We start from the raw sequence: 27,480 nt of genomic DNA on the forward strand, positions 1-27,480 counted from the left end.
GTTTAATGGCTACTGACTCCTTCAAAAGTAATACCAATTTCATAGCATGGACACCTACTTGTTTCTTGTTTGAGGGTCTGTGCTGTGTGAGCCTTCTCTGCATTTACATGAACAGCCAAGCAAAAAGCACACAGGTATAAGGAGCATATACCCACACTATAAGGAGTGAGCACATTTATAAAATATTTGATATCTACAGGGCTTTTTACAAAAATAAATTCAGGCTTAGAACAAACTTGCTCTGAATTACAGCGTTATACACACTACATTTACAGGCTGTTTTGGCCTCATGTCCCCTCAGATACAAGTGACTATTGGGTCAGGACCACAAAAACAGTGTCGAGCCTACTTTACAGGAGAGAATGGGCAGTTTGAGTGTGACACCTCAGTGTCTTATGCTCACAACAAGGGGAAGATGGTGATGGAGTTTCCCTGGAGACCTTTACAGACAGGGCTCCTTGCACTACAGGAGCCGCCCTTTAACTGTCAACTGCATATCCCCGCTGACTTGGAGCTCTGGAGGGGACCAATCAAGCCTGACCATCCTCAGAGAAATAGCCGTCTACGCTATGGTGCAGCACCAACACGACCATGGTGACCATGTGCTCTCCAGAGCTGCATAAATCCCAAGGCTCACAGCACACTACATTAGAGATGAGATGGTCACTGCAGAGGAGCCCTCCACAGGGCTGGCGACGCCTTGATTAAGAGAAACTGATCTGCTCCTTTATGAGCAGCTCCAAGTTTACTGTTGCTTAAGGAAGAAACTCACAAAAGAAAAGATGGCGGTTGGGTTTCATTTAAAAGCAATCAATTAAAACAGCTGGACCACGTAGCTGGTCCCCGAGAAAGGGGCTGGAGGTACAACAACTAAGAGCTCAACTCTAAACGTAGTGATTCCATGGACTTGGTTATCTTATGTCCTTCCCTTCACCAGGGCTGTGAAAGTGGAGCATGAAGAGACCAAGGGGATTCGCTACCACTCACATCCAGGTACGCCACCTTGTCAGTGACAGGCTTCCGCAACCTGTCTTGGAAAGCTGTGACCACAGAGCCCAAAATGAAGGTGTCAGCACCGAGTCTAGGTCTCTGATGGCTCTACGCCAGAAAGGTGCATGAAGAGGTCTCCAAGCTCCGTCACGTCGACATCCTCTGTGCTGGGGACCTGCTGAGTTTCTCGGTTCTCAATAAAATCCCAAAGCCGCACTGAGTTGAAGAACTGCAAAAACAGCCAAAAAGCACACCTGGGTCAGTGGAGATGACAGCAAACTCTGAGTGCCAGCTTGCTTTGCTTTTGTTGACCCCACTGCTCTGCTGCCAAAGCTATTAGGAGGAGTCTGGGCAGTAACTAGAATTATCCCAAAGCTTCCCTAACCAGCTTACCCTCACAGTGCCTTCAGAACTCAGCTGCTTCCGAGGTTTCTCTGGCTCTGCCAGCCGCCCATCAGGGTACGCATGGCGGTAAAGGCACTTGCTTCCAAAGGGACAGGTCCCCTTGCCTTGTTCAAAGTATTTACATGCCTTTTTCCTGAAAAGCACACACACAAAATAAATAAACGAATGATGAAAGAATCGGAGGCTGGTGGAAAACAAGTTCAGCTAAGTCTCACTGCAGCCCCACCCGTGACACTGGGGAAACCTAGGCTAGTAGAAGTGAAGTGGGATTCTGATTTCCAAGCTGGACAAAGCTGCTGGGATGCACTGCATGGAGGCTGTGGTGCTCAGAAGCAAGGGCAGCCCTTCTTCCAATCCCAGCAGCTCCAGTGACTCTGCACCTGGGCCAAGTGAGGCTTAGTTACTCCAGGTGCCGAGGTCTGAAGCTGATTTGTGTGCTCTGCTCAAGTCTCCAAAGCAAGTGAATTTAGTTCTTTCCTCCTGGTCAGGAATCCTGTCACAGCAAGAGGCAGCCTAGTAAAGCATGTCTTAGATGCTAAAGCTACAGATACCGTCTACTTTTAGAACCTATCCTAACTCTTCCTTGTCCCTTTGGCCTCCTCCACTGTTCTGGGATTTTATTTTTTTTTTATAGCTTGGACACTAAGGTCCTTCACTAGCTTCAGAACTGCCTTCTCAGTGGGCATGGTAGCCTACATCTGTAATCCCACATCTCAGGAAACAGAAGCAGGAAGGTCTCCACGAGTTTTGAGGCCAGCCTAGTCTATAAAAAGCTCCAGCCAGTCAGGGCCCATATCAAACCCCTTGGATGGTGGTGGCGCACACCTTTAATCCCAGCACTCGGGAGGCAGAGGCACGAGGATCTCTGTGAGTTTGGATCTCTTCATTTGATGCCAGCCTGGTCTACAGAACTAGTTCCGGGACAGCCAGGGCTACACAGAAACCCTGTCACAAAAACAAAACCAACCAGCCAACCAAAAAAGAAACAACCAACCAACCAACCCACAAACCAAAACCCTGCCGTCCCTAGGCTCCACTCTCACATGGCTTTCCCCTTTCTCCTCCAGCCCTATCTATCTGCCTACAAAAGTCAAAAGCTCCACCCTGGTTACCTCACTTGGTGTTCTCCGCTCTCACATCCATCTAAGCTATTGACAAAAATCTCAAACCCACTGGCCCATTACCAGGGACAGTCGTGTCTTCCTTGGCATCCCCCCTTTCCCACTAGTAAGTCTCCAGCCTAGCCCACAAGGACAGGGTATTCAGGACCACATGGCTTTCTTCTTGCACCCAATGTGGCCTCAAGTGCTTCTTCTGTTCTGGCATAAGGCACTAATGAAGAAATCTGCCACCACACTGGCCTGTCACACTTTGATGAGAGATGATCTCACTCATCTCTGTTCCCTGGTGGCACTTGGCAGAAGTTCATGTTCTGGAGACTGCTCAAGAACATCCACCAAAGGGACACACAGCCACAGCCAGGCAAGGTCAACAGTACTGAAAGGCCTTCTAAACAGCAAAGCAACTTTCTAAGCCCAGCAAGCTCTGTCCTGCTGCATCTGCCCTCTTGTGGATGGACAATCATATGACATAGGGGAAAATGGTAAAGTGGGTAAATATTAGGTACAGTGATATTTTATTTGTATTTTAATAAATAAAGCTTGCCTGAAGGTCAGCAAGTATAACAGCCACCCTGGTCAGCCTTACAGACCAGGCAGTGGTGACATACACCTTTAATCCCAGTAGCCACACTAGTCTGCCATAGAAACCAGGCGGTAGTGGTGCACACCTTTAATCCCAGCACTAGAGAGGAATATAAGACAGGAGGAGACAGCTCTCAGCTCAGTCTTACTCTGAGATTCCTGGAGGCAGGATCATCATTTCTGACTGAGGTAGGGGTGAGAGCCAGTGACTGGCTGCTTTGCTTTTCTGGTCTTCAGGTTGAATCCCAATACCTGTCTCTGGGTTTTTATTAATCATGCTACAATTAAGCTATAGTAATTAGATAAATATAAAAACTTGCAAAACAAATAACAGGTAAAAAGCAAGAAAAAAATAGATTTTTGGCTAGTTATGATGGTGTAAGCCTTTGATTCTAGTTCTGGGGTGACAAAAGTAGGTGGACCTATGAGTTCTAGGCCAGCCAAGGCTGCACAGTGAGAGTGGGTCTCAATAAAAACAAAAGAAGGAAACGGAGCAGATGGGGACGGGGTAGATGTGTAAGGGGAGGGGAGTGAGGGGAAACTGGTTGGTATGAAGATAAACAAAAAAAATGTTATTTAAGTAAAAAAAAAACCTTTAAAAGTGAGCTTTAAATGGCAAATCTGATGTTGCCATATGGACTTTGTAATAATGTAAACAGACACACATTTTATAAGGCTTCTTTAAAAAGAAGCCAGGCATGGTTGTACAAGCCTGTAACCTATCACTAGGGCAGCTGAGGCTGAAGACTGAGGTTAGACCAGGCAACAAAATGTGCTGCCATGACAAGTACGCGGGGTCACTTCTCATCTGCACTTCAGTTAAGGCAGGGCGCCTTTGCTTTATTCACTTGACTGCTCAGTATTTTCCTTTCCTAGAGTGTGAGCTGTGTGAGGCTGGCACTGTCAGCTTGAGGGATGTGTCCCCTATAATGGACAAGGCCTGTGAGATGGCAGATCCTCAACAGGTACTTGTTCAATGCTTGGACAATCAGAAGAGTCAAATTAACCTCAGCACCAGGCACCAGGGCTCATCGTAGAACTCGTCTGCTTCCTCAAGGCTTTGCTCAGCTCTGCAGCCCAGAGCCCAGCAAAGTGCCTGACAGGAGTAAGAAGCTCTGATATCCATCCACCGGGTTCACACTCTTGGGAAACCTGAAGATGACAGAAGCTCAAACCACACCCAGCCATGGAGGTACCAAAATCCCCAATGAAATCAAGGCACTTACCCCATTCCCTGTTTGAAAGCTTCAATCAATTCATTCTTTTTATTCTGATCTTCTACCCAGTACACACTTGGAATTACAAACTCTGATATCACACGGCACTCTGGACAAGACCTGAGGAACAAACAAATCAGGTTTGTAAGGGAGAAAATAAATCATGAATCCTTTGCATATTCCACTCCGAAACCCCTTGCTCAAATGCCTGGCCAGAGACATAAGCACCATTATCTAAGAGCAGCTTGTGCTGATGAAAACATTCGACTCAATAAGAAAAAGAGATTTGAGGCTGGGCGGTGGTGGTGCATGCCTTTAATCCCAGCACTCAGAAGGCAGAGGCAGGTGATCTTTATGAGTTCGAGGCCAGCCTGGTCTACAATAGCTGGGTCCAGGACAGGCTCCAAAAGCCACAAGAAACCCTGTCTCAAAAAACAAACAAACAAGCAAACAAAAAAAGAAAAAAAAGAAAGAAACAGAGATTGGCGCATTCATCTGGGATAGCCAATAAGCACACAGAACAATACTCATCCTCAGTGACTACCGAAGACAAGATGACAGTGAGATACACTACTTTACTCCTGTAGGTGTTGGAGAGGATGTAAAGAAACTGAAATCTTTATCAGCATGTAAGAGCAGGAAATGGCTTCAGTTAAAGGCCAAGCTAACGTGAAGCTCCTGGGATCTACATGAGTGCTTACTAGCCTGTGAACAGGTTACAAGCTGTTCTCAGAGAACTCACCCACAAAGCATGCTCATCAGGGGTGGCCCTGGGAACATTCGCTAAGGCAAAGGCCATGTACAATGACAGGCAGAGTAAGGGATTTGTAGAGAAAGAACCTAGGCTGGAGGCTGCCTGACAGGAGACAACAGGAACAGGCAGTCCAGGTTGGGGATGATAAAGTTTCTAAAACTAGGCTTCATGTCACCAGCAACTGGAAAGTACTGGGCACTGCAGGACTGTACTCTCAGTGAAGCTACTGCACACATGCAAGTTCCCCAACAACATCCACCAGGTATTAGAGAGTGGATGGGAGCCATATCCCAAGGGAGAATCAACCCTGTTATTAAGGTAAAAAGCCCCAAAGCACAAAAATGTTACAAAGCAACTAGCCTAAAGCAAACACGATTGTCCTGAGTCCACCAGGTCTACAAGACAGAACCCAGCCGGCAACAACTGACAGTTTTGCAAATTCCAACATGGAGAGACAGGTGAGGCTATCACTTAAGACAGGCAAATGGGCTCAAGAAGGTTGACATGTGCAAGCTCACAGCTGGGGCCTGAGCTCTAGAGGGCAGCAGTCCCCATGCCCACAGAGAAACCCAGCTGCACTCACTTTATGATTGGGTTTTCAAACTGCTTTGCACATCTCCACTGGCGGATGCAGGACAGGCAGTAGGTGTGGCTGCAGCTGGAGAGAATGCCAAACCTCCTCTCAGAAGCAGATGCCTTCTCCAAGATCACCTCCATACAGATGCTGCACACTTTGTCCTGGCTTGCCTGGAAGGCAAAAGCCTTTTCCATCTCGTGTTCAAATGTCGACATACACATCTGAGGACGACAGGGAGGAACCCAGGAATTACTCAGTTACATAGTCACAGGACCGTGTAAAAACAGTACCCACAGTCCCTGAATTCAGGACACAAAGATCTGACCACAAAGTGGACCTCAAGCCACCTTGTCCTTGTCCCAAGTTCCCTAGTAGTATATGATCACTACCAGCTTAACAGCCATGGAGTTCTACAACACTTAGATCACTGTGGGAATTGCAGCATTCATGAGCACTGGGTCACAGGTCTCCTGGCTCTTCTGGATGTCATGCCTATTTTATGCCATACCAATCCAGTAAATGTTAAGTAACTGTGACCCAGCTGTGTGAATTCAAGTGAATGAAGGCAGATGAGAAGACCCAGACCCCTGCTTTGAGTGAGTGCACACAGCAGTGCCTTCTGCACACGAATAAAGAACAGACCCGATCTGAGTTCCGCAGCTTGCTAGCCCACTGCCCCATGGAGGCTGGATTGCCAGGAACGCTGTCTGCCGGCATGTGCATCCGCAGCCTCCTGAGACATGGGCCTCCTCTGTCAAGAGAGGTCACGACCATTTTATCCCACTGGGTAATTACCATGGCCTTACAAGAGGTGACCTGGACTCTAACACTGTAACCCTGGAATGAGCACAGCCTAATGTGAGACAGCCTCTAGGTACCAGGGACATTCACAGCCTTTCAACACTTGGCTCCAAGAGTCCATGATAAAAGGGACTAAAGAGATGGCACAGCAAGTAAGAGCTCTTGTTACTCTTCCAAAGGACTTGCATTTGGGTTCCTACTCTCATTGGGCAGGTTCAACAACTGCCTCTAACTCCAGTTCAAGATTTCTACACCTCTCTCACCCTATAGCTACTCACACGCTTGTGCACACACACACACAGACACTCAGGCACACAGACACACACAATTAAAAGAAAAGTCCATGATAAAGGTTTTTCAAAGTTTTCAAAATATTGCCTGCCTGGAGCCTCACACAGAGATGTAAACGTAGGGAGGGAGGGTGTAAGAGACTGGGTGCGTACGTGGTTCAGAGGGCAAGCACAGGCAATGCACTTCTGAGTGGGGATTGCTTCCTATACTTTGCATTTCTTTTACTCTGAGTTTTCTCAAAGATTGTACTCAATGTTCTGTGAAATGAACACATTGAAGCTTCTTTTTAAAAAATTATTTTTCAGCTGGGCGGTGGTGGCGCACGCCTTTAATCCCAGCACTCGGGAGGCAGAGGCAAGCGGATCTCTGTGAGTTCAAGGCCAGCCTGGTCTTACAAGAGCTAGTTCCAGGACAGGCTCCAAAACTACAGAGAAACCCTGTCTCGAAAAACAAAACAAAATTATTTTTATTTCTTTTTAATTTTTATTTCATGTGCTTCCATGTTTGCCTGCATGTATATCTGTGTGAGAGTGTCGGATTCCCTGTAACTGGAGTTACAGGCAGTTATGAGCTGCCATGTGGGTGCTGGGAATTGAACCCGGATCCTCTGGAAGAACAGCCAGTGCTCTTAACTGCTAAGCCATCTCTCCAGCACTACTTTGCATTTCTTAAAGCTTAATGATTTATCTCATTACTATTACTCGTGTGTGTGCGTGCGCACATGTGTATGTACACGAGGTTCTTGTGGAAGTGAAAAGAGGATGCCAGCAGTGGACGCTGGGAAGCCAATGCTGGTCCTCTGCAAGAGCAGCAAGTATTCTTAATTGCTGAGCCATCCTGAACTTTGTATTTCTAATACTTATTCTTCTTTGTCCTAAATAATCAAAAACTGATAAAACAGCAACAGGAAAGGAACTTGGAAACAGTAAAACTAACTCAGACACACAACACAGGCATTCTGCAGAAAGATAGCTGTGAGACTCCTGACTGCCCCATGGTACATTCAGGTTTCTTAAAATGAGTTCATGCTAAGGTTTTCAAGTTACCTTCTCATGAGCTTTCCTTTGTTCTGGGTCAAAGGGGTGCAGGACTTGAAGCCTGCAGATCTCACACATGTCCCCATGCAGGTAGACACAGGCATCTCCAAACCGGCACTCCCCAGCAGCAGCATAGGGGCACAACTGCTGCTCACTGCTATAGGAGCTGCTGGCCTCCAAGTCGTCCAGGCCACTCCTGATGGCATCTAGATAGGAATGGGGCTTCGTCTCTGGGCTGGTCTGAGGGTCACTGCAGCCACCTGGATTATTCACTGTGCTCGGGAGAGTCTTGTCTTCAGCCAGGCCAGTGAGATCTCAACACAAAATGCACACATACACACACATGAGAAAAGGCTCCCCTTTCATGTAGGTACTAGTCCAAATCAGGAACAGTTAGAGAAAAGCAGGCCACAGACAACAGTGCAGAGGCTGGGAGAGGGCCCAGGCAGCCAAAGTCTTTTTATACAGAATGCAAAGATGTCAACATACAGACCATTTAATGCTTAAACCCCAAAACCTGAGATCCTGAGGGGAACAAGCCCAAGAGCTATGAAACTTTGAGGCCCAGCAGCAAAAAAGCCTTTACCACTTGACGACTTCTTTCTCACAAACCTGGTCTCGACCCAAACTCCTTCCTTGCCCCGTGTCTGAAGATGCTCCTAAGGCAGTCACTACCAGGACATGACATCAAACAAGAGAAAAGTGACATGTCCCTCACATAAAATGCCAGCTTCAGTCTGGCATAGCTTTAATCCCAACCCTCAGAGGGAGAGGCAGGTAGATCTCTAAGTTCAAGTCCAGCCTGGTCTACAAAGAGTGTTCCAGGACAGCCAGGGCCATAGAGAGAAACCCCGTCTCAAAAGACCAAAAACAAGCAAAACAAGAACCAGCTAGCTTCAAAATGAACAGCTTCTCATCAGTGGATGACCCCTGTAAGAGGCAATTTCACAGTGAGAAAAGACCACTCTGACACTCTGCTGGGCCCAAAGTGGAGCTCAGCCCAGCTGAGGAGATGTACCTCTGAACCTCTGCAGCCTGTTTTCAGGTCAACTCTGGGTCCTGCGGTGCCAGGAGCTTCCTGATGGGGAAGCCTGGCAGCAGCACTAAACCACACATTCTGCTTTCCCAGGGGCAGCAAAGGCTGCATTCACTCACTGCGGTCTCTGAGCACCAGCATCTTCTTCTCCCGCTTCCCTGGTTCATGCAAATATGTTCTCGTAACAGATGTGGCGATGTCAGGAGAAGGGTGAGGATTGGGCAAGCTCGAGGAGGGCACAGAGTGGGGTGCAGGGCCTACAGCTCCACCTGCTGCAGCTGGGGGCTTTGTATGATCATATCTGAACAAGACACAACAATGTATCATGGTCATGCAGACCCAAACACCTGCATCCCCCCCCACCACAAACACTACCTATATTCCCAGCCATCAACTACTGGATGCACTGAGGTGGACAAGGGTTTATCTCTGTACTCTTAACTAGAAAAGTCTTTTCGAGTCATTTAACCTGCTACCTATACCCACAGCTAAGTGTCCCAGTAAGGCTGATAGGAATCCACCCACTGTCCAGGTCATCCAAAGAGAGCCTTTGACACCTGCACTACCAGGAGGCGTTTTAGGTAGGAACTCCAGGATATACTGACTGGGGTGGGTGGATGGGTTGGGGAATAGCAGGTGGCTGACTCAAGCTCTAGAGTTCTGCACACAGCAAGGACTAACTGGGGTTTGTTCTTCAAAGCATGGAGCATCTCAGTGTTGTCCCGCTCGGAGCAACATGGGCCGTGTGTGCATGAATGCCATTAGCCTCCACACCAGAAAACTCAAGCATGAACTGGAAATGGCTTTAAAATAAATGGCATGCCACCTTACGACTCAAAAAAACCCCGATGAGGAGATGGACTGGTGTGATGTGGGAGTCTCCTCTGTATGCTGTGAATACCATTGGTTAATAAAGGACTGCTTTGAGCTCATAGCAGAGCAGGGCAGAAAGAGCTAGGCAGGGAAAACAAAACTCAATGCTGGGAGAAAGGAGGGAGAGTCTGAGGAGAAGCCATGGAGCCGCTGCTGGAAACAGACGTGCTGAAACTTTGCTGGTAGGCCACGACCTTGTGGTGATGCACAGTTTAATGGACATGGGTTAAATTAAGATGTAAGAGCTATTTTTTTGTTGTTGTTTGTTTTGGTAGAAAAAGACAAGATCTCCTGAGTAAATTGGGAGCATGAGGACCTTGGGGGAGGATTGAAGGGGGGAGGGGAGAGGCAGGAAGGGGAGCAGAGAAAAATGTAGAGCTCAATAAATATCAATAAAAAATGTATATAAAAAAGATGTAAGAGTTAGCAAATAAGAAGCTAGAGCTAGTAGGCCAAGCAATATTTTAAATAAAATAGTTTCTGTGTGATTATTTTGGGGCTGAGCAGCCGGGAACCAACAAGTGGCCTCCTCCAACACTGGTGGCAATGGGAAAGTCTATGGTGTGTTATATAGGGTTTAAAAGAAAAATACCAATTATTAATGTTCTAAGTACAATTTTAAGTTTAAAACTTCCCCTCATTAAGATCATACTCAGGAAGTATGTATATGGCATACACTTGTGTTTCCACCACTGGGGTTAGAGCAGAAGCTCAAAGCCAGCCTTGGCTACATAGCAAGTTTGAAGTCAGCCTGGGAGGCGTAAAACTGCCAACAAAACCAAACACAAGCCCCATTCTCCACACACAGCTTCACTTCAGTAGCCACAGTAGTGGCAGCCTTACCTGCAGCGTGCACCATAGGCGCAGTAGCCCTTCTGGTAGTATTTGCAGATGGTAGATGGCTTGCTATTCGCCAAGTCATGTGAGAACAGGCACTGGCTGCCTTCGCGACACACACCATGCATAAAATACCTGAGGAGACAAAGAACAGCTGAATCACGCCTTGGGGAAAGCGGCGTTCTCAAGAACTACATACCAGCCCCGCCCATATTGTGCTCATTTTCCTTGATTCTAAACAAAGTGATTTTCCCTGCACCACAATGACCCAAGACTAGCTCTTCAGAAGAAAAACGATTTCAAATGTTTCTATATTAGGGGCTGGAGAAATGATTTAGTGGTTACTGGCACTTGCTATTTTTGTAGGAGTCAGTCTCTGTTGCCAGCACCCATATCTTAGCTAATAACTATCTGAATCTGATGTCCCCCTCCTCTGGTTTCTTTCATCACCGCATGTGTGTGGTACATAAAAATACATGCAAGTAAGCATTCATACACAGAAAATATTTTTCAAAAACCCATCTACATGGATAAGCTCTTGATCTATGTTAAATATGTGAGATATAAGTTTCACAATTGGAAAACATGTTAGGAAAACCCACTCTCCCCATCCTCCCAGAGCTCTGGGAGTTAAAAGATGACTGACTGGGCTCAGGCCAGGTCACAAAGCCCTCTTCCCTATCCTTGCTGATTCATCCGTTAATGTGGAGACAACACCACCGACTGCTTCATGAAGTTGTTACAGTCAGCCCCAGAGACAGTGTGGCATCAAACAACATACATGATGCTGGGCATGGTGGCAAATGCCTGAAATCTTATCACTCTTATGACGCTGGGGATTTAGCTCTGTTCGTAGGATGCTTGCCTAGCATGTTCTAAGACATGAGTTCCACTCCCAGCACAGAATAAATCAGATGTTGTGGTACATGCCTAGAGTCCCAGCACTCAGAAGAGCCAGGAGGATCAGAAATTGAAGGTTATCCTTAGCAACATAACAAATTTGAAGCCAGCTTAGACACGAGATCTTGACTTAAAGAAAAACAGCTGGATGGTGGAGGCGAACAAATTTAATCCCAGCACTAGGGAGGCAGAGGCAAGGGGATCTCTGTGTGCTTAAGGCCAGCCTGATCTACAGTGAGTTCCAGGTCAGTCAGGGCTACACAGAGAAAACCTGTCTCAAAAAAACAAACAGGTCTAGAGCAGTGATTCTCAACCTGTGGGTCATGACCCTTTTTGGGGGTCACATCATCAAACATCCGATATATCAGATACTTACATTATGATTTGTTAACAGTAGTAAAATTATAGTTATGAAGTAGCAACAAAATAATTTTATGGTTCATGTCATCACAACATGAGGAACTGCATTAAAGGGATGCATTGGTAGGAAGGTTGAGAATCACTGGTCTAGAGAGATAGCTCAGTGGTTAAGAACTCTGGCTGCTCTTCCAGAGGACCTGGGTTTGATTCCCACCCAACACTGACATGGCAATACAGTTCCAGGGGGACTTGACACACACTCTCTGGCTTCCTCAGGCACTGCATGCATATGGTGCGCAGTCATACATACAGGCAGATCACATATAATACACACATATAAATAGAAGTAAAGAAAAGGAGAACCAGAGTGTACACGGGGCACAAGGGATAGTTCTGGGATGGTGGACACAACAACAGATATTCAAACTTAACAAAACAAAAACCAGGGCTGGAGAGATGGCTCAGAGGTTAACAGCACTGGCTGCTCTTCCTGCATTCACAAGGTGGCTTAGAACCATCTACAATGAGATCTGGTGCGCCCTCTTCTGGCCTACAGGCAGAACACTATATTCATAATAAATATTAAAAAAAAAAACAACTTTGACACACTTCTAACAAGTTTCTGTAAGTTACAGCTCAATGAACCCTTAAAGACCTGGGGGGAGGGGAAGATGGCTAGACAAGCAAGCAGAACACATGGGGTATGGTTGGTAACCAGGTGGTCATCACATCTGGTCATCAGACTTCAAAATATGGTAAAAGATATAAAAGACATTTTTTGAGACAACCCACTAATGTCTTGAGTATGAACTAGGCCATGGTCCATACTCAGATACATGGTCATACTGGTAAAATGAGCATTTATTGAGGCTGGTGATGTAACTGGGCTGGCAGTGTGTTCACCCACTATGCAGAAGGAGCATCACTGGGAGTGGCAGTACTGTCAGCTCTGGAGGTGGAGCAGTTCAAGGTCACCCTTGACTACAGTAGGGAGTCCATGATGACCCATGCCCTAAGTTCCAAGTAAAGAAAATTTATTGACACAGAAATTGAATACAGCTGAAAAGAACAGATTATTGCTGTGAAATAACCCTTCTGTACACTATGTGGATATATGGTGCGGGAGAATTATCTGTATTCTGTCAATCATGTATTTTAATAAAACACTGATTGGCCAGGCAGGAAGTATAGGTGGATCAACCAGACAGGAAGTAGAGGTGGGGAGATGAGCCACATGGCTAACAGATTAGATTAATGGGTTATTATAAACTACAAGAGCTAATAAGAAGACTGGGCCAATCAGTTTATAACCTAATGTAGACTCTGTGATTTTCTTTGGGACTTGCCAGCTGTGGGGTACAGGGCAGGACAGAAACCCCAAGCAGGCCCTCATGTTACAGATATATGTTGCTATGATTGACTTAATTAGCAAGCTGACTGGCCAATAGCTGAACAGGATAAAGTTAGGTGAGAAAGTCAAACTGAGAATGATGGGATGAGGAAGGGCGGAGTCAGAGATGTTGGCCAGTCAGTCGGACACACAAAATAGGATATGAGTGCCGGAGCATAGATTAATAGAAATGGATTAAAGTTGTAAGAGCTAGTTAGTAACAAGCCTAAGCTATTGACTGAGCATTTATAATGTATATTAAGTCTCCAAATCAGTTATTTGGGAAGCTGCTGTCTATTATTTGAGAACTGGTGGTCAGGACAGAAAAACTCCACCTACAGATTATAAAACTGCATACAGCCAGACATACTGGCTCACACCTTTAAGATCAATAGTACTCAGAAGGCAGAAGTAGGCTGATTTCTGTGAGTCAAGGCCAGTCTGGTCTACATAGCAAGTCCTAGATCAGCCAGGGCCACAAAGTAAAACTTGTCTCAAAAAGACTAAACAAAAGTTGGGTGTGATAGCTTGGATCCCAACACTCTAATCACTGTGAGCTTGAGGCCAGCCTGATCTACAGAAAGAGTTCCAGGACTATTACAGACAAACCCTGTTTCGAGAAACCAAAAGCAAGCAAACAACAACAAAACCCCCAAAACAAATAATAATAATCCATGCACAAAACCCACAAAAGCAGAATGTACCTATCATGGAATATTATTCAGCCTTAAAAGGGAAAACATTCCCAACTCAAAACTCCATGAGTGCTAAGTGACACAAAAGATACATGTGAGGTCTCTGAACAATTAAGTTCACCAAGGGAGAAAGGAGAGACTGCTGGCAGTTAAGGGGGAGACTAGAGTTCAACACGGTATTTTTGTTTCACAGGCTGTGCCCTGGAGATTGCTTACACAACTGTGAATGTACCAAAGCCACAGAACTGTGACATGCGTGCCCTGGCAAAGGCTAAGCTATCTAGATTCACTTTAGCATATGTTTTTAGGGTCTCTGCTCCTATGATGCACATCATGAGCAAAAGCAATGCGAGGAAGAAAGGGCTTATTTCAGCTTCAATTCTCAGGTCACAGCCTAAACGCTGATGACTGGACTGTTCACTGTTTTCTTATACTGCCCAGGGGTGGCACTGCCCACAATGAACTGGACTATCCACATTAATTACTAATCAAGAAAAAGCAGCAACAGGCTTGCCTACAGGCTAATCTAATGGCCACTCTAAAGACCATGTAACTCTAGTTTTAGTTAAGTTGACAAAAAACCAAAAATCAAGAACCAGGACATACAATAGTCTTTAAAAACTGCCATATACCGCCAGGCAGTGGTGGCACATGCCTTTAAACCCAGCACTTAGGAGGCTCAGGCGGGCAGATCTTTGTGAGTTTGAGGCCGGCCTGGTCTACAAAGTGAGTTCCAGGACAGTCAGAGCTTTTACACAGAGAAACACTGTCTCAAAAAGAAAAAAAGAAAGAAAAAGAAAATTTGCCATATACGGGATCTCATTTTGTTTAAAAATATTATAAACAAGCCGGGTGGTGGTGGCGCACGCCTTTAATCTCAGCACTCGGGAGGCAGAGGCAGGCGGATCTCTGTGAGTTCGAGACCAGCCTGGTCTACAAGAGCTAGTTCCAGGACAGGCTCCAAAACCACAGAGAAACCCTGTCTCGAAAAACCAAAAAAATAAATAAATAAATAAAAAATATTATAAACATACACTAGTATCCTAAAACTAGTAATCCTTGGAGTATTGAACTGTCCACTGTCTACGATAAGGGGCACTTACAGAAGGGTTAAAAAAGATGGTGGGACAGATTCAATGCAATGCCCATCAAATCCTAGCAAAATTCTTCAAAGACCTCGAAAGAACGGTACTTAACTTCATATGGAAAAGCAAAAAAACCCAAGATAGCCAAAACAATCCTGAACAATATAAAAGAACTTCTGGAGGCATCACAATCCCTGACTTCAAACTCTCCTACAGAGCTACAGTACTGAAAACAGTCTGGTATCGGCATAAGAAGAGACAAGAGGACCAATGGAACTGAATAGAAGACCCGGATATCAATCCACATATCTTCGAACACCTGATTTTTGACAAAAAAGCAAAAAAATATCAAATGGGAAAAAGAAAGCATATTTAACAAGTGGTGCTGGCATAACTGGATAGTAACATGTAGAAGAATGAAAATAGACCCATATCTATCACCATGCACAAAACTCAAGTCCAAATGGATCAAAGACCTCAACATAAAGCCAGCCACACTGAAGCTTATAGAAGAGAAAGTGGGAAATACACTTGAATACATTGACACAGGGAACCATTTCCTAAATATAACCCCAGCAGCACAGACACTGAGAGAAACAATTAATAAATGGGACCTCCTGAAACTGAAAAGCTTCTGTAAAGCAAAGGACACGGTCAACAAGACAAAATGACAGCCTACAGAATGGGAAAAGATCTTCACTAACCCCACATCAGACAGAGGTCTGATCTCCAAAATATACAAAGGACTCAAGAAATTGAACACCAGCCGGGCGATGGTGGCGCACGCCTTTAATCCCAGCACTCGGGAGGCAGAGGCAGGCGGATCTCTGTGAGTTCGAGACCAGCCTGGTCTACAGAGCTAGTTCCAGGACAGGCTCCAAAGCCACAGAGAAACCCTGTCTCGAAAAACCAAAAAAAAAAAAAAAAAAAAAAAAAAAAAAAGAAATTGAACACCAAAAGATCACATAATCCAATAAAAAAAAAATGTAGTACAGACCTAAACAGAGGAATCTAAAATGGCTGAAAGACACTTAAAGAAATGTTCAACATCCTTAGGCATCAGAGAAATGCAAATCAAAACAACTCTGAGATTCCATCTTACATCTGAAAGAATGGCCAAGATCAAAAACACTGATGATAACTTATGCTGGACAGGTTGTGGGGTAAAGGGAACATTTTTGCAGTGTTGGTGGGAATACAAGCTGGTACAAACCCTTTGGATGTCAGTAGAAAGTAGAAAAAGACAAGATCTCCTGAGTAAATTGGGAGCATGGGGACCTTAGAGGAGGGTTAAAGAGGGGAGAGGAGAGGCAGGGAGGGGAGCAGAGAAAAATGTAGACCTCAATAAATACCAATAAAAAAAAAAGAAAGAGGGTGGAGAGCTGGGCATTGGTGGTGCACGCCTTTAGTCCCAGCACTCGGAGCTCTGTGAGTTCAAGGCCAGCCTGGTCTACTACAAGTGCTAATTCCAGGACAGGTTTCAAAGCTTCAGAGATAACCTGTCTCCCCCTGCCACCCCCCAAAAAAGGGAGGGGGGTGGAAAGAGGAAGTGGAGAATAAACTCATATCTCAATATATAAAGGGTGAAAACTTTAAAAGCTGGTGAGACCAACAGTAGACTGGTGGAATCTAGGCCACCGTGTGTTTTCCTTATTTCAGCACCTGCACTTCCCAACATGTCTACTGTGAAACAATACACTGGTTTCTACAACGTTTTCACTGTAGTTAACAGTACATTGATGTTGCTCATAAATGACTGGGTTCAGTGTAAGCTATTCAGTTCAGTCTTATTCAGGCTCCCCAGAGTGCAGCTCTTATTAAGGTTTAAAAAGGACAGGGAATGTCCCACCAATGTGACCTTCCGAGTGCAGGCTGAGTGCTGGGGAGGCAGAGACAGGAGCTGCAGCCAGGCAGCCAAGGAGGAGATTAGATCATGCTGCATGGCAGACAATGGGCCAGAAAGAAAGGGCAGAGAGGTGAGGTGTGGGCAGGCCTGCTGGACTGGGAACCATGCTATCAGTGCTCACCAGGCCAGGCCACCTTAGTATCAGTTCTAACACTGCTGCTCAGGCCAGGTTTTCTGGAGACTGCAGAACAGCCCATACTGTGGGGCCAGCAGTCTTGAGGTGTGCACTGCCTGAAGAAGGTAAAATATCCCTTTACAAAAGGCTCAGAAATGCTTTTCTACAGCAGCTTTATTGGAAAAGAATATTTTAAAATTTACATAAGAACACATGGGTTGGGCACTTGAGATGCTAATGCCAGACTGACTACAAATAACACCTTGTAGAAAAAAGAAACACACACACAAGAAATTTCCCTCAGCAGAGCTGATTCTGAGCTGATTGAATTGATCCTGGACCAGCAGTGCTGCTACTGGCCTGCCTGGTTTACCTTGCGGCCCTCCCTTTGGTAAAGAACCCTTTGGAATTAACCTTTGGGTAGCCTCCTCACATCCCACAGTAAGAACCTGAGGAACACATGAGGTGAGGAAACGTAGAAAGGAGGATCAGTGATTATGCTCCATCTTAGTCTAAACTTGTGAGAGGAACATTTTACAAGCCAGGAGGAAAATGGGAGATCTGAGCTCAGGGAGGCAAGCGGACCCACAACTTGCCCTGTCCACGCCTGTCCACGCCACCCAAGAACACTAATTAGAATATGCCTGTCTCCTCCTACTCCTCACAGTCCTAAAGCCCAAAGACTAGATCCCCGAGCATGTCCACATTGACAGTGTTGGCAAAAGCAATGGGTTAGGGTTAGGAGAGCTGGCACTGTGGCTAAGCCAGGAAAGTAAAGAGCAAAGTGCAGATAGTCCAGCACCTGGTCTTCTCCATGGTAGGGACAGTGGACCAGAGGAGAGCAATGGGGCTGGCAGGCTGCTGAAAATCCCCACTCCTGGTATGAAGCAAATTTGTATCTTCACCTGTTACCTCCACAAAAGCAAGGGAGTTGGGTAGGCCCACCTATCCCATCCCCTGAATCTGATGAAAGGGAGAGCAATCTCACCATCAGAATCAGAGTCCACCAAGATCAGAAACTGAAAGCTGCCTGGGCTTTTCTTGGAAACATGAAAATTTCCCCAGATTTCCAAGGAAACATGCCCCAAAACAGACAGTGCTTAGCAGCTTGCTAGAAGGCTGATTTGAAAAGAAAAGGAAAAGAACGGAGGCTTGAAGACGAAGCTCATGGAGCGCCCGTGGCATTCAGAGGCCCTGGGCTCCATTCTTAGCAGGCAGGGACGGGACACAGAGAGCAAGTAAGGCCATGGAAAGGAGTCAGGTCTGAGAATGATACCTCTGGGCTAACCTAAGAACAGCCTTTGGCTTCTAGAAGCTGCTGGTATAGTCCAAGTCCCTACACTGATGTAAGAATTTCTCACTGTGTCTCAACTGTGTCATGGTGTGGTTGATATTAAGTCTATTTCCTCTTGGGTATGGAAGGTGGGTCACAGGCAGAAGCTGCTCTGGCCCTACACCGCACCTCACCGGAGTGTTGTGTGCTTCTCTGCAGGGGTAGAAGCAGCCTTCTGGACTCCTGCTCACCCTACCTGGCTGTGTATCCTTCTTAAGCCAGTGTAACAGCCTTGGTCTAGAGTCTAGCTGTATGCTAAAATACTATAACACCATGACTCTAGCCAGTCTCCAGGTGTTAGGGTGGGTAGTACTGGGACTCTTCCAGACAAGATATTCCATATCTAAACAGTTGGGTAATTCTTTTTATTTTCTGAGACAAAGTTTTGTTATATATTGCCTCAGCTGACTCTGAACTCCTGGACTTAAACGATTCTACCCCTGCCTCAGACTCAAGTGGCTGAGAGGATAGGCATACCACAACACCAGGTTTGGTAATTCTTTGAGAAATGCCACTCAAGACAGCAGTGGAGCAAGACATGATGGGACACACCTGTAATCCCAACACTTGGCCTGAGTTAGGGACTATAAAGTTGAGTTTTCAAATCTGACTGCTACCTTCCCAAACCACACTCAGCAACCAGTCTTCCAGATCACCACAGCTTAAAACCAGAATTCAACAGCAAAACAAATGTCAGAAAGCATACAAACACATGGAAACGGAACATTGTCCACCTAAATCACCACTGGATCAAGGAAGAAACAAAGAAAGAGATCAAGTACTTCCTAAAATTCAATAAAAATAACTGCTCAACATACTCAAACTTTTGGGACATAATGAAAGCAGTGCTAAGAGGAAAGTTCATAGCACTAAATGCCTACATAAAGAAGCTGGAACGCTCTTCCATTGCTGGTGGGAGTGCAAACTGGCAGAGTTGCACTGGAAATCAGTATAGCGATTTCTCAGAAAATTAGGAAACAACCTTCCTCAAGACCCAGTAATACCACTTTTGGGTATATACCCAAAGGATGCTCAATCATACCACAAGAACATGTGCTCAACTATGTTCATAGCAGCTTTGTTTGTCACAGCCAGAACCTGGAAATAATCTAAATGCCCCTCGATCAAAGAATGGATAAGGAAAATGTGGTATATTTACACAATAGAGTACTACACAGTGGAAAAAAATGTCATCTTGAAATTTGCAGGCAAATAGATGGAGCTAGAAAACATCATATTGAGTGAGGTAACTCAAGACCCAGCAAGGCAAATATCATATGTACTCACTCTTAAGCGGCTTTTGGACATAAAAAAAAAAAAAAAAAAAAAAAAAAAAACAGCCTATAATTCACAATCCAGAGAACATAGACAACAAAGAGGACCCTAAGAGAGACAGACATACATGGACCTAATCTAAATGAGAAGTAGAAAAAGAAAAGATCTCCTGAGTAAATTGGGAGCATGGGGATCATGGGAGAGGACAGAAGGGGAGGGAGAGAGGAGCAGAGAAAAATATACAGTTCAATAAAAACAATTTTTAAAAAAAGAAAAAATATTCCAGGACAGGCTCCAAAACCACAGAGAAACCCTGTCTCGAAAAAACAAAAACAAAAAAAAAAAAAAAAGAAAAGAAAAAATAAGATGAACTGAAAAAAAAAACTGGAAAAATTCCAACTAGCAAGGTAACAGAACACCTGAAAGCTATAGAACAAAAAGAAGCATATTCATCCAGAAGAAGCAGATGGTTGGAAATAATCAAATTGAGGGCTGAAAGCAATAAAATAGAAACAAAAAAGCAGGTTCTTCAAGAAAAATGAACAGGACTGACAAACCTTTATCCAAATAGCAAAATCAGAGATGAAAGAGGGACTATAACAGCATGGAGGAGACCCAGAGAGTCATCAAGTCACACTTCAAAAATCTGTACTCTACAAAATTAGAAATGTTAAAGGAAATCGAGAATTTTCTGGATAAGTTCCACATGCCAAATTAAATCAAGACCAAATAAACAAATTAAATAGATCTATAACCCAAAAGGAAATAGAAACAATCATCAAAAGCCTCCCAACCAAAAGGCCCAGGGCCAAATTGTTTCCGTGCAGAATTCTACCAGAAATTTCAAAGAAGAGCTATACTGATTCTCCTCAAATTGTTCCACACAATAGAAGCAGAAGGAACATTGTCAAACTCTTTTTATGAGGCTACAATTATCCTGATACCCAAACCACACCAAGACAGTAAAGAAAGAGAATTGTAGACCAATCTCCCTCAAGAACATTGATGCAAAAACACTCAATAAAATACTGGCAAACCGAATCCAAGAACACATCAGAAACATCATCCATCTTGATCAAGTTGGCTTCATTCCAGAGATGCAGGGATACAGGTCAACATGAAAAATCTGTCAATGTAATCTACCATATAAACAACTGAAATAAAAAACCACATGATCATCTCATTAGATGCTGGAAAAAGCCTTCGACAGAATCCAACACTCCTTCATGATAAAGGTCTTGGGGAGAACAGGGATATAAGAAACATTCCTAAACATAATAAAGGCAATATACAGCAAGCCAACAGCCAACATCAAACTAAATAGAGAGAAACTCAAAGCGATTCCACTAAAATTAGGAACAAGATAAGGCTGTCCACTCTCTTCATAGTTATTTAATATAGTACTCGAAGTTCTAGTTACAGCAATAAGACAACATAAGGAGATCAAGGACATACAAATTGGAAAGAAAAAAGTCAAACTTTTGCTATTTGCTGATGATACAATAGTATATATGTGATCCCAAAAATTCTATGAGGGAACTCCTATAGCTGATAAACACCTTCAGTAATGCTATAAGATTAACTCAAAAAAAAAAAAAAAATCAGGAGCCCTCCTATATACTATATACTAATAATAAAGGGGTTGAGAAAGAAATCAGAGAAATATCACCCTTCACAATAGCCACAAACTATAAAATATCATATGGTAACTCTAACCAATCAAATGAAAGACCTGTATGACAAGAACTTTAAGTCTTTGAGGAAATGAAGAGGACATCAGAAAGTGGAAGATCTCTCATGCTCATGGATAGACTAACATAGTAAAAATGACAATCTTACCAAAAGCAATCTACAGATTCAATGCAATCAATACCCATCAAAATCCCAGCACAATTTTTCAAATCTTGAAAGAACAATATTAAATTTCATATGGAAAACAAAACAAAAAACAACCCACCCAGGATAGCCAAAACAACCCTCTACAATAAAGGAACATCTGGAGGCATCACCATCCCTGACTCCAAGCTCTATGATAGAGTTACATTAATGAAATCAGCTTGGCATTGGCATAAAAACAGACAGGTGGACCAATGGAATCAAACTGAAGACCTTGATATTAACCCACACACCTATGAACACCTGATTTTTGACAAAGAAGCTAAAAATATAAAGTAAAAAAAAAAAAAGCTTCAACAAATGGTGCTGGTATAACTGGATGTCGACATGTATAAGAATGCAAATAGATCCATATCTATCACCGTGCACAAAACTCAAGTCCAAATGGATCAAAGACCTCAACATAAATCCATCCACATTGAACCACAAAGAAGAGAAAGTGAGAAGCAGCTCTGAACGCATTGGCACAGGAGAACACTTCCTAAATATAACACCAGTAGCACAGACACTGAGAGCAACAATTAATAATGGGACCTCCAAAGAAGCTTCTGTAAAGCAAAGGACACACAGTCAACAAGACAAAATGGCAGCCTACAGAATGGAAAAGATCTTCACCAACTCCACATCGGACAGAGGGCTGATCTCCAAAATATGCAAAGAACTCAAGAAACTTGACATCAAACTACCAAATAATACAATTAATAAATGGGGTACAGATCTAAACACAGAATTCTCAACAGAAAAATCTCCAATGGCCAAAAGGCACTTAAGGAAATGCTAACATCCCTAGTCATCAGGAAAATGCAAATCAAAACTCTGAGATACCATCTTATACCAATTAGAATGGCTAAGATCCAAAACACAGATGACAGCTTATGCTGGAGAGGATGTGGAGTACAGGAAACACTTCTCCATTGTTGGTTGGAGAGCAAACGTGTGGTCACTGTGAAAATCAGTATAGCGATTTCTCAGAAAATTAGAAATCAATCTACCTCAAGACCCAGCAACACCACTCACTTTTGGGTATATACCCAAAGGATGCTCAATAAGACCACAAAGATATGTGTTCAACTAAGTTCATAGCAGCATTGTTCTTGCCAGAACCTGGAAACAACCTAGATGCTCCTCAAACGAAGAATGGATTAAAAAAAAAAAAAAAGGTGGTATATTTACACAATGGGTGGAGTAGTAACTCAGCAGTAAAAAACAATGACATCTTTAAATTTCCAGGCAAATGGATGGAAGTAGAAAAAAACATCCTGAGTGAGGTAACCCAGACCCAGAAAGACAAATACAGTGTATACTCATTCATAAAGCAAAGGACTACCAATCTACAGTCCACAACTCCAGAGAAGCTTGACCCCTCTTCCAAAAACAGATGGAAGCAGATGCAGAGATTTACAACTGACCACTGGACCGAGCTTCCGGAGTACAATAGAACTGAGGGAGAAGCGATAATATGAACAAAGGGGTCAAGACCATGATGGGGACACCCACAGAACCAGCTGACCCTGAGCTAGTGGGAGAGCACTGACTCCAGACTGACAACTGGATAATCTGTATAGGACCAAACTAGGCCCCCTGAATACAGGTGACAATGATGTGGCTTGGGCAGCATATGGGGCCACTGGCAGTAGGACCAGGATCTAACTCCAATGCATGAACTGACTTTGTGGAGCCCATTCTCTACAAAGCGATACCTTGCTCAGCCTAGGCATGGGGTGGAGTGGGGGGAAAGGCCTTGGTCCTGCCTCAAGGAGGTGATGGGACAAACTTAGATGACCTGGCGGGGGGGGGGCTTACCCTCTCTGAGGAGTGGATGGGGGGTGAGGTGGAGGGAAGGTGACAGGAGGAGAGAAAGGGAGGGTGAACTGAGATTGGTATGTAAAAAATAATAAAGAAAAACAAAGATAAACAAAAGCTCTGAAATATCCTTTAATTGAGCACGAGCTATGAGACTCAATGCTAGCCATCACACCTGCACCACTCTGAAGCTAAGCTTAGGGAAAACCTGACAATCCTGAGGTTGTTTCACTGTCCAGTTGACAGAGCACAGGCTGCAAATCGCTGGAGAGACAAGTCTCTGGCCGTGTCTGTGAGGGATCATCCAGATTCGGTCAACAGAGGTGGGAAGATCCACCATGAATGTGGTGGTGCCATTCCTTAGGCTGGGTCAAGACTGAATTATTAAAAAAGAGAGAGCTGAGCACCAATAGTCATCGCTTTCTGGGTGTGATGTGAGCCACTCTCTCATGTTCCTCCTATCACACGACTCCCCCTTCATCACGAACTGTAACCTCGACCTGTGATCAGAATGAATATACCCTTCCTTCACTAAGCTGCTCTGGTCAGGTATAGTGCAACTGATACAGCACCACGTTCTGTATGACTTGACGGGGCTGCAGAAAGAAGCCCGCAAACACCAGTTAGGCCGTCAACAGAAACTATTCTTTCCCAGAAACAGCCCTTAGGACCCTGTTACTTATGAGACAGTGCTTTCGGATCAGGTTATCTCCAGATACAAAAGAGAAAAAATCAAAAAGGAATCAAAATGGCTTGACTTAAGAATTATATAAAGATTTTTGTAGTCACACATCTTAGGAAAGCCTGTAAGTGGTGGAATTAAACCATAAAGCAGTCAGGTGTGGTGGTACACACCTTTAATCCTAGCAAGGGAAGGCAGAGATAGGCAGATCTGAGTTCAAGACTAGCCTGATCAACACAGCAAGTTCAAGAACAGACAGGGCTACAATAGAGACCCTGCCTCAAACAATTGTCAAAACCCTAAGCGAGCAATTTTGTAAGTTATTTTCACCGGGAGGTGGTGGCACACGCCTTTAGTTCCTGCACTTGGAAGGCAGAGGCCGGAGGATCTCTGAGTTCAAGGCCGACCTGGTCCACAGAGCGAGTTCCAGGACAGGCTCCAAAGTTACACAGAGAAACTCTGTCTCAGAAAACAACAACAAAAACAAGTGAACAACAACAACAAAAAAAAACCCAAAGCAACCAACCAAAAAGAACCAAGAAGTCCAGGTGGTGGTGGCGCGGGTGCAAGCCTTTAATCCCAGCACTTGGGAGGCAGAGGCAGGCGGATCTCTGTGAGTTTGAAGTCAGCCTGGCTTACAAGAGCTAGTTCCAGGGCAGTTAGGATTGTTACACAGAGAAACCCTGTCTCAAAAAACCAACCAAACAACAAAAACGCACTAAGTTATTTTCAAAGTAGCCCGCATCAGAAGTAGGACACTATGATAGGAACATTTCCCTCCTGCAAAGAGAAAGTGTGAACACATGCACATTCCCCTCAACAAAGACATTCTAGTACCAATGATCCACAAGGGCGTGACAGACTGTCTCAAAGTCTCTGTTGTTGTGATAAATCACCATGACAAAAAGCAGCTTTGGGAGGAGAGTTATCATCGCTAAAGGAAATCAATGAAGGACTCCAGACAGGAACTAACAATGAGGCTCTGGAGGGGTACTGCTGACTGGATCGCTCAGCCTTTCCTACAACACCCAAGACCACAAGTCCAGGGGTGACACTACCCATAGGGAGCTGGGCCCTCCCCCATCAATCATCAATCAAGAAAATGAACCACAGCCTAGTCTGGTAGGAGCATTTTATCAATTCCCTTCTCCCAAATGACTCTGGCTCGTGTCAAGAAAACAAAACTAGCTAACACACAGACACTAACTACAGTTTTCTGATAGCTACTTAACATAAGCCACCTGGGCCCTGGGTATTTGGTTCAATTAACCCTTCAAAAAGAACTCTTCATAAAAGTGTCGTAATGAGAGGCAACAACGGAAGTAAATGAAATGTTTATCACATAGCCAAACTACATCTCTGCTTCTTTTCGTTCTGTCGTTTGTTGTTTGTTTTTTGTTTTTCGAGACAGGGCTTCTCAGTAGCTATGGAGCCAGTGCTAGAATGCACACCGTGGACCAGGCTGGCCTTGAAGTCACAGAGATCCACCTGCCTCTGACCCCTCAAGTGCTGAGATTAATGGCGTGTGCCACCGCCCGGCACATCTGTTTCTTAATTCACTGAAACCAACTGAAATTTTTATAAGCTGAAGCTCCTCTATCAAAAATGCTCGGGCATGTCTTAATTTTTTTTTTTTTTGTAATTTAGAGTATTTTTATTTACATGTCTTGCGGACAGCACAAGAGTCTAAACATGGAATTCATCGTATACACATACCCTGAAAATTTTAAACAGTATTTCCGATAATTTTTGTTTTTAATATAACAAAATTTTATGGTGTGGAATTTTCCACTTGTAGTACTATGTCGGCACTCAATAAGCTTGGAATTTTGAAGCATTTCAAAATTTGGATTTCCACATTCGGGATGCTTACAAGCTGTACTTCCCAAGCATGCAAACCCACAGGGCTAAAGCCCAAGAACAGCCACAAGCTCGTCACCGAGTTATCGACGTTGCTACTCAACCCAACTATTTTAATTTCAAAATAGCAGTCACAAGAGTAGCTTTCTGGTTCTCCACCTCGTCTAACAAGCCATCCATCAATGCCGTCTTTCTGCTCCTAAATGGGTTTCGCTTTAACCTCTCTCGGTGGTCTCGGTTTCCTGCATCGCAAAATGAGCGATCATCTCAGGATAAGGAATGCGACCGGCCCGGGTTTCCCCGCAATCCCTCCCGGCTCACTCTCTGCAAGCCGCCGCTGCAGATGCTCTGGCCGCTCCAGCCTTTCCGCGGCCTTCGGGTTCCTGCGTGTTATCCCCGCTGTACACGGCCCGCCACGGTCGGGCTCGGCCCCTCACCTCCCTCCGGCAGCGCCCAAGGCCCCGCGGCGCAGCGCACTCACCTGCAGGTGACCTGCTTGGTGCTCATGGCGGCGGGGACACGGGCTGGAGTCGCACTGAACTCTCAGGGCCTCCACCGCCGCGACCCAGCCCGGCCCCGCCCGCGCGCGCAGTTGCGTCACTCTAGCGCGCACCACCCCCGCGCGTGCGTCACCTATAGGGTGCCGACCGGAAACTTAGCCGTCACAATTAGTTCCGCCGGGGCGTGGAGCCGGAAGGTCCTTACTCCTTAGCCCTCCGGGTTTTACGTTTCAAGACTATGGGGCAGAGCGTGTCTGGCATCCTAGACTTGCCAGTCATCTGCTGAGACTTTACTACCTAGGGTTTAGCCACATCTCCCAAGACAGACTTTTTCAAAAGTAGTTTTATTATTTATTTTTATCTTATGGTATGAGTGTTTTGGCGGCATGTATGGCTGTGCACCATGTGGGGGCAGTGGCTCAGCCAGATGAGGGAGTTAGATTACCTGGAACTGGAGTTTCAGCCGGTTGTGAGCTGCCATGCGGGTGCTGGGAACTGAACTTTTGGTCCTCTGCAAAAGCCAGTGCTCCTAACCACTGAGACATCCTCTAATAAGAATATTTAATTTTTTTTTTTAGTAATTTCATTATGTATTTTGATCATATCCAACTTAAATAGCCCCTCTCCCTCTGGTCTTTCTTTTTAATTTTTCATGATTTATTTATCTTTCTTTTATGTGCATTGATATGAGGGTGTCAGATCCCCTGGAACTGGATTTTCAGACAGTTGTGAGCTGCCATGTGGATGCTGGGAATTGAACCCCGGTCCTTGGGAAGAGCAGCCAGTGCTCTTAACTGCTGAGCCATTTTGCCTGGTCTTTTTATGAAAACACATGCATAACTCAAGGCAGAAACCTGAAGACAAAAATTGAAGCAATATGTACCACACACACACACACATATAATTTTGTTTTTTGCAAACTATAGTTGTGTTGTCTGCTTTGAAAAAGTTATCTCCCATTTTATTGTGTTGAATTATCATTGCATAGAAATTAACAGTATATTGGCCTGGAAACATTATACTTATTTTTTCCATTTGTATAAAGGTAGTGCAGTGTATTAAACATGTAAATAGGACATCTATGTCAACACCCAACCCTGCAAGCAAGGCTCAGGGAACATCATGGAAAGAAAGGCAGAAAGAATGTAAAAGCTGGAGG

The 27,480-nt window shown here is 44.6% G+C and overlaps 1 protein-coding gene across 1 annotated transcript; it reads right to left on the minus strand.

Annotated features, from left to right (window-relative positions):
• Positions 1-10: 10 nt before the first annotated feature.
• Mkrn2 (makorin ring finger protein 2) lies at positions 11-26,432 on the minus strand. Its single transcript, XM_057788222.1, has 8 exons — positions 26,303-26,432; positions 10,528-10,656; positions 8,931-9,112; positions 7,785-8,089; positions 5,653-5,867; positions 4,325-4,435; positions 1,384-1,528; positions 11-1,219 (listed from the first exon to the last, which is right to left on the minus strand). Exons 1-8 carry the CDS (start codon positions 26,326-26,328, stop codon positions 1,082-1,084), a joined length of 1,251 nt encoding a protein of 416 aa, XP_057644205.1. The 5' UTR covers positions 26,329-26,432; the 3' UTR covers positions 11-1,081.
• Positions 26,433-27,480: the final 1,048 nt, after the last annotated feature.

Source organism: Chionomys nivalis, chromosome 1 (assembly GCF_950005125.1).
Source record: "Chionomys nivalis chromosome 1, mChiNiv1.1, whole genome shotgun sequence".
Classification (NCBI taxonomy): Eukaryota; Metazoa; Chordata; class Mammalia; order Rodentia; family Cricetidae; genus Chionomys; species Chionomys nivalis.